Below are 8,233 nucleotides of genomic sequence, written 5' to 3'. Positions count from 1 at the left end.
TGATAAAATTCTTTTTGCTGTGGATTACATTTCCAAGTGAAGATTTGAACTGCATATAAAGGAGATGAGGCTTTAAAGTTCACTTTCGTTTCAAGAGAGGGAGAATCCCAGGTGAGGGGTAATCACCACCGGCCTGCCTCCTTCCTTCTTGCTCCACCTGACTCAGGGGTATTCACACCCTGTCCTCTGGAGTACGTGTGTCACTACACTGTGATAGAGAAATGGAAACACCTTGGCCGAAGTTCCAGGTGTTGTCACACAGCCAGCCCTGGAAGTGGCTGTGTACTTCCTTATTTCGCAAAAGGCTTAAACGTGGGCCTTTATGTAGCACAAGATGCCTGAAATTCAAAAAGTTATGAAAACAACTTTTCTCCACCCCTGAGGATATTTCATCTCTAAAAAGTTGAAAATACAAAATATTAAAATAATTTGCCCTTTCTCCCCATCAAAAGGAATCACATTCCCAAAGGATTCCTGCAATATATAAAATTCAGAATCAAAATTTATTTCTCCCCAACCCAAGACCAAGAAGTCAATGTTAAGCTGCCAAGAAGACCCTTTTCCATAGGGGGGTGGGGGGGGGTGGGGGGGGAAATCCTTGTTATTTTTCTTACAACCATATTTAGAGAAAGATAGCAAAATGAGTTTCTGGCCTCATGAGCTTTTATTTTTCACTTTGATTTTCAGCATTCCTTAGCACTGGTTATTGGGAGTGAAGAGAACTTGTTTTCCAAAGTTTGGGATATTCTTGGGAAAAGCTCTGATCTTTCCCATGACAGCTCCCCAAAATTAGTTCATTGAAAACTAGGATGGCAAGAATTAAAATGCTAGACATAACATCTGTTCCATTTCTTTATGGTTTTCACATCAAAAGCACCTGGAGTACAGTTGTGTCCAACACAAAATAGCGCTGGGGGCTGAAGAAAGAATGATGTCACCTGCCCATAACATCAGCTGAGGTGACACAGGGTCTGAACTACCCAACAAGTCTTCACTGGCAAACGTGCCTGGCACCAGGGCCTCCCGAGGAGAACAGGACAAGCAGCTGTGCATGCTCAAATAGCAAGACATGCAAAACACATCCTCACTCTGCTAGGAATAAAGAGCACACAGGAATACACTGACAGAAAGAACTTGCTTCTGGCTACTGGGGCCAATACTCAAGAAACCTCTGTGCGGAAGGTGAGGGGTAAGCAGAGAAATGGCGACACCACCTGGGGGTGAGAGAGAAACAGACACACATATACGCATGCTCGTTCATACACATACGCTGCCTCTGAAGGCTCCCTGGTCACTATGGGTTCACAAGTGGCCGTCCGACAATCCTATCTACTTGCCTGGCTCAGAACTTCATCTGCTGCACTCCCTTAACTATCCACACCTTTTTCTCTCCTTTTAAGGCACAAACAAATTTACAGTTTCAGATACACCTGTCAAGTTCTGAGGATGATACTAAGCAAGTTCATCACAGGTTAGTGCACAGAAGCCAGCTGGTCCGTTGTGGCTGTACACACTGCTGAGGGACAGCTTCGGATCTGAAGCAGCCAGAAGGTGTGAGCCTTCCCTCTGGGCCACTGTGGGATGTGGTCAAACCTACCCACCATCAAGGTGGGACCACAGGAGAGGCCAAAATGGCAAAAGTATGACCGGGATCTGGGACATCTAATATTTTTACTTTGCATTTAACGCCTGAGCCGACTCTCACAAAGAAGAGCAGCCAGAGGCTGCCGCAGAGTGATTTCAATGCCACGTAAAGTCACTGTGATCATAGTTTGCTCATATTCTCTTACCACAAAGAGAACACACACATGCACACGCACTAACACACACACATACACACAAACACACACACCCCTTCCACCATGGAGGAAATCTGCAACAAGAGGCACTTGAATGATATTTGGAGAGTTCCCACGAAAAGGCCTTCCTCTCACAGTGAAGTGGGATCAACAGAACAGGAACTAGGTTCTCAGGACTCCATCTCTTCTTGGTCAAGGGGTGGTGGCACAAAGCTGATGACTTCATCATAGGTCAGGCCTAGAAATTGGAGGAAAAAAGTAAGATGTTAAGAGTTGTAGAAGACTATTCTCCTTAAGGAAGAGATTCAAATCATCTTACCAAGTTGGCAAACATTCTAACTTCTAACCTCCAGATCCTCCCTCTCTGCCCAGACTAGTGGTTTGATGGGCTACTTCAAATAACTGCCTCATTGTTTGAGGCACAGAAGTTCCAGGTTACAAACAAAACAGCTATTTTTCCTCATTTCTTTCATCACTGAGTACCTCCTCTTTAAAACTCTCTGGAGAAGGTATCAGGAACAGCAGAGCACTCCCACAATCTACAGTGTTAGCCAGTCCTGGCTTTTGGAATTTAACTGGAGTTCTGAATTTGTGTTTTCTGGAAAGAACGTAAGATTGCACATACGAGAAATGGGTTCTATTCCTGGCTGTGTCTCAAACTAGCTCTAAGGTAACAGGTAAGATATAAACTCTCTTTGCCCAGTTCTAGCAATAAAATACCCCATTCCCCACTCATCTTAGAGAGATGTAAATGCAAAGACTCTGAGAACCTCAAAGCCCTATGCAAATAAGAGGGGCTGTGTACAAAATCAGATCAGACATGAGCATCTCAAAGGTCCAGAGAGTGTTATCATCTACAACAGTTTCCATTAAAGGAACATATTCATTCTGCATTACAGACCCTAACTACAAGTTTTAGTGAGTTGACTACAACCATTCAGAAGCTTTTATTCTTCCACGGCTTTTGGTTAGTGGCTCACGCAGGAAAGGTTTTTAAATCTAAGTTCTCAAGCTAGATGCTGATTCTGCTCTTAGGACTTACTTTTCCACTCATCTATCAGGAGGTCCCTGCTTTCAAAAGACTGGTCATAAGGATCGGCCACTGGTTCATCATCAGGATCGTGGTACTGAGCAAAGTAGGCATGTGCAAGGGCTTGGGCTGCTGTGATTCTCTTATCTGAGTCCAATACAAGCATCTTCTCCAGCAAGTCGACAGCTTTCAGTTCCAGAGAGTAGAAGGAAAAAAGAAGAGTTTTTAACATGTTACAAAAAATTATGCCTTACTAAGCAAATACACGGCTTTGATCCTTCATATTTAAACAAAGAATTCTCCTCCAAAAACTCTGCTCTAGGATATATCCTTATCCCATTGTTCCTTTCTGGGGGGTGTGTGTGTGTGTGTGCGTGCGTGCGTGCGCGCGCGAGAGCATGCACGCGTGTACACATGAATGGATGGATTTTTAAAGAGTACATTAAAAAGTAAGTAGAATTCTGTTTGGAATAAGCTTGTGGGATGTCAGTGTCAATGACTACTACTACAGTCAAACAGTATCAAAATGAAAGCATATAGCTAAAGTAATCCAGAACAGGTAGGCAGGACTGGTTTTCTTTTCTTTTTTGTCTTCATGATTTATTTACTAATTTCAGGTAAATAAATATTCATTGAAAGGATCTTCAAATAATGAACAAATTGAGGGTTTGAGACTGTGGGGGAGACATGATGTTTGAATAAAAGGGAATTTTATTTTTACAATGAAAAAATTCAAATATACAAAAACAGAAAAGTAAAAGTAGTACAGGGACCACCCATATACCTACCACCCAGATTCAGTAATTGCCAACATTTATATTTTCCTTATCTATATATATTTCTGCTGAACCAGTTTAAAATAAAATTATAGATGATACTTTATCCCAAAATATTTCAGCATAAACAGATCTTCTGACATAATCATAATACTGTTACCATACTGACAACTGAACAACTCACAAATATCATCTAAAATCCAGCCCATGTTAACATTTCTCCAATTATCCTAAAGTTGTTTTTTACAGTTAGTTTGTCCAAACGAAGATTCAATTAAGGACCATTTGGTTGGGTCCCTTTAGTCTCTTTTAATCTAGAATAGTCTCTCACCTTCTAAACTCCCCCTCCCTTTGACCTGAAAAGACCTTCCAGTTTTCTTGAGAATACCCATCAAAGACTACTTCTTTGTACTTTACTGTATTCCCTGAAAACTGGAGGTTACAGCTAACACTTTGACAAGAATCAGGTTAAACATTTTTGGCAAGAATACTTCATAGGTGATGCTGTATATTTCATACTGAATTAATGATGATGTTAAAGTTGATCAGTGGGTTAAGATGTTTTCTTCTTTGCCCTAAGCAAGTAATTTGTGGGATACTTTTAGCGCATGTAAACATCAGTTCCTATCAATCGTTCGCTTATGGCTTTTAGCATCCATTGATTTTCCTTGCCAGAAGTGATTACTTCATTAGGGATTACAAAGTGGTGATTTTTCTAAGTCTTTCAAGAGAGGATGTTTTAAGTTTCAGGACAGTGGTACTTGGGAGGATACATACTGCCGTGGGCACTGTTATCACTTTGGTGAAACAGAAAGGCTTTTGAGATTTTGCAAATTATTGATGGTTTCTTAAATGGAGGGGAGGGATGAGATGAATTAGTGAAGGGGAGACCAGCTTCCTAAAGAGATCTACTGCTGCATACACTGGAGGCTACAACTGACCCTTGTCCTGCAGCCCAAATTCCAGAGTAATCCACAGGAGACATTGGGATTTTAGAGGGATACAGGAACAAAGTAAATATTCATGTGCTGATTCACGTTTATAAGTTTATACTTTAAAGTAGTAGGAAAATTGTAGATACATATTCTCCCAATGGTCTTCCCTTCTTAGAAAACGCAAATCTTATCAGCTATTGGTTTTATAATTGAATATGAGCATATAATCATTCTGCCACACTTAGGGTAAGAAGTACTGTCTTTATAACCAACACCTTTGATGAGGAACAAGGACAGGGATAAGAAAGAAATTCCTCAAAGATCTCGACAGATATAAATACACACGTTAACATCAAAGGGCCATTTAAGTTTTAATTCATGTTTTGGGAATAACAGTCGGTCAGTGACAGACAAAACAGAGTTGATAATATTTATAGCACCAGTGTACTCCCACTCAGTTAATATGCTGGGCACGAGTTCATGATCAGTAATACCATGTTCTGTCTGTCAGGCAAGAACAGACTCTGTCTGATGTCCCTGTTTGCCGATGGGGTGTTCAGGCATGTTTAACTTACATAGAAGTACAGTGTTGAGTGCCTGATGGACCAAATCCTACAATCAACTCACGAGCAGTCAGTGCATTGAAAAGTTGTGTCTAGTTCTTTCGAATGTTTAAATGTCATGACTCCAGGGAATGGGATGTATGTGGCCTAAATAAGCTGCTAGGACACACGCATTTCCCACCCTTCCCAGATACATGAATTAACAAATCTCTTTGAGACTGCTAACTGGGAGCCAAACAGTGAGCACTGCCATGACCAAAACTTAGGGCTGATATGATGAGAAAAATTCAGAACAGAATGACAGACAAGAAAACTACTGGCATACAGCATCTTTTTCCAACATTCAAGAATACTTATGACTCAGAAAGAGCTTCTCACAGATCCTTGAACTAGCTAACACAGCTCAAATAAATCATGCAAAACCATTGAAAGCACATGCCAAGGCAGATGCAAACCTAAACCAATCCCAGTGGAATTCTATATATCCCTGAGGAGTTTGTGGATTCATCCTTGGCCGTGAGAGTGACCCAGCCAAGACCTGACATACTCTTTATCACCAAGGCTGACGTGGACTCACCCATAACTGCCCAACACTTCTGAAGAGTGTAAGCCTCTCTGCCAGTTAAGAATCATCACAGCTACACTGACCCTCCCTCTCAACAATCACTAAAGATGAAGTATTTAAGATAAAACCACCTAGCCTTCACCCCAACTTTTGAAGAGCTCATTGTGACTGTCAGTCCCAAAAGGATAAAACTAGATCTGAAACACAGCTGATGGAATCTTTAAGCAGAGGGATGGCCCACACAGATCTCATACAGTTGCTTAATAGATGGCTGCCTGAAAGAAACGCAGTGAGATTTTAACATACCACTACAATATGATCTTCAGAAAAGTGAGAAAGCTGAGTATACTAGCTGTCATGGCATTGCTTCCTTCCCTGTTGTAAGAAGGTCCTAGTCTGAATCCTTCTGTGTCCACCACTATTATAGCACTGAGCTCTCCTGGTGTCAGAAGTTAGAGCCTCAGGCAGTACAGCTTTCGGTGACCAACTGAAACACATACCAGCCCCCAGCTTTAAGGCACAGAGCCTTCTTTTTTAGCCAAGGTAGTAAATATCCTGCAGCTGCCTCTGTCGCTGCCCTTCTGCCAAGGATCCTGGAGGTGATGGTAGCAGGAAGGAATGTGGAGTCACTCCCTGAAGTTTGCAGTGAGGATGGTAAAGCTTCTGAAGGGCACAGGAGGAAGAGGGAAGGGGAAAGTACATAAGTGTGGAGGGTGACAGGATCTGTAGCACCAGGGGACCAAAGGCAGAGAAGAGCACGCTGCAGAGAGCTAAACACACAGCCATGCTTCAGTTGTTTTTCCCCTCAGCTTGGGAGACTATGAAATGACAGCAGCTGTGAACAAGTCACGGCTTTCCTCTGCACCTCTTTCTTCCTGCCTCCCCCAATCTTCTCCCCCAACATTCCTACCACTTTCTCTCTTCCTTGTACCAGTCCATGCCCCCACCAAATCCTGTGATCATATAAGTACATACACATGTCATGTGATGAAAAAAAATCTGACAATAAAAATACAGATAATAAATGACACATTTATTACCTTCCCAGATTTAATTAATGGTGCCTTATTTAATCAAAAGGAAAAACTATTCTTCAAATCCTTAACTTCTGTCACAATCAATGCAATGTCCATGAGGAGAGAGTATGGTCAACTTACCCAGGGGATTGGCACCAATAAATACATTTGCAAAGTTCATCTTCGGCATCTGGGTCAAAGACTGAATATAGTTTCTTGCCTGTAAAAATAAGGGTTTTCAGAACGGCTTTGTTCATTAATTAACATCATTGCCCTCAAAGATTCTTAGTCCTGTTAAGGAACAAGTGTTAACTGACAAAGCCTATCAGCTCCAATGTTTCTGACTGTCTTTGATATTCTTTAAAAGCTTTTCTCTTATTGCCATCCTAACTTCCTTATTTGCGATCATCACCTGTATTTATTCCTGCTATCTCTCAGTTATATTTCAAAGTGAACAGGAAGGCTGACCAATTTAGTTCTCTTTCATTAGCTTCCTGAACACGGGATCAGAAGCCTCAAATAGAAGGTCAAGATATATAAGAAGTAACTCTTTCCCAGTAGCCTTCCTAAACAGTTAAAATTGGCATAAGGGCTGGTATTCCTAAATAAAGTTTAGGAGAAGCAGTCTGTTGATGGTGCTGACCTCAGTAGGGGCTCTTAGTACATTAACAGGATATCAGTATTAAGCCTTGCTAACAAGAAAGTAACCTTGATAAAAATAAAGTGAACATAAACTTAATATATTATTCAAAGAGATTCAAACACATTTTAAAAATAGTTTTAAAAACAACCTAATAAGGGTAATACAGAATTGTCCTTACAAGTAGATTACAAATTACATGGCTTATGCAGAAATCCTTCTCCCACCACTTATAAGCTGCTATCTTCTTGGGCAAGTCTCAACCGACATATCAACTACCTCGTCAGTAAAATATTAGGATTAGTATTTGGTTTGCCCATATCATACGGTTATTGTGACACTCAAGCAAGATAAAACCCATGAAAGCACTTTGGAAACTAAAGTCCTGACACAAACATCTGTATCGCCAGCACAGTTATTATAAATTTAGTCTCTAGAATGGGGCAGGCTTGGGTTTGAATCTTGACTTTATCAGTTTGGGCAAGTTATTCTCTTTATGTCTTGAGTTTCTCCTCTGTAAAACAGAATTAATAACAGTGTCTGCCTCACAGTGTTAAGAGTGAGGACTAGAGATAATAAACCAAGAACTTCCTTAGCATAGTACCTGGGTCATAGTGAGAACGCAATAAACATTAGTTGCTATCACCGTCACCTTTAGAAAGGGAAGTCTGCTTTCATTTTCCAAGGACGCTTCAACTTCACAATTTCTGAACTTTATTCTAAAGAGCTTAAGGTGTCAAATACTTTCAAGGACCAGTACGGCTCTTATCAAGACAAAAAGCCTTGATTAAAACAAAAATTGGTCACAGCTTCCAAGGCCTCCATCAGACTGAGTCCAGTACAGCTAGATGGTGCCCGGCTACCACCACTGACTGCTCTGACCGGGATCACAACAGAGGGTTCTGGACA

General features: G+C 41.1%; 1 protein-coding gene across 4 annotated transcripts in view; it reads right to left on the bottom strand.

Annotated features, from left to right (window-relative positions):
• Nucleotides 1-590: 590 nt before the first annotated feature.
• Nucleotides 591-8,233, bottom strand: part of MAPK14 (mitogen-activated protein kinase 14) — a 72,655-nt gene continuing 65,012 nt past the window's right edge. For 3 of the 4 annotated variants that reach the window (XM_023734133.1, XM_004379401.3, XM_023734132.1), the window contains 3 exons: nucleotides 6,826-6,904; nucleotides 2,842-3,015; nucleotides 1,890-2,037 (listed from right to left, as the gene is read on the bottom strand). In XM_023734133.1, coding sequence (XP_023589901.1) covers nucleotides 1,970-2,037; nucleotides 2,842-3,015; nucleotides 6,826-6,904 — 321 coding nt within the window. In that variant the 3' untranslated portion in view covers nucleotides 1,890-1,969. Of the gene's footprint in view, nucleotides 2,038-2,841; nucleotides 3,016-6,825; nucleotides 6,905-8,233 lie in introns of all 4 variants that reach the window. The other variant, XM_023734134.1, reaches the window with a different exon arrangement.

The sequence above is a fragment of the Trichechus manatus genome, unplaced genomic scaffold, assembly GCF_000243295.1.
Source record: "Trichechus manatus latirostris isolate Lorelei unplaced genomic scaffold, TriManLat1.0 scaffold00065, whole genome shotgun sequence".
Classification (NCBI taxonomy): Eukaryota; Metazoa; Chordata; class Mammalia; order Sirenia; family Trichechidae; genus Trichechus; species Trichechus manatus.
Note: the sequence above shows the minus strand (reverse complement) of the source record. Positions and strands in the feature narration are given on the sequence as shown.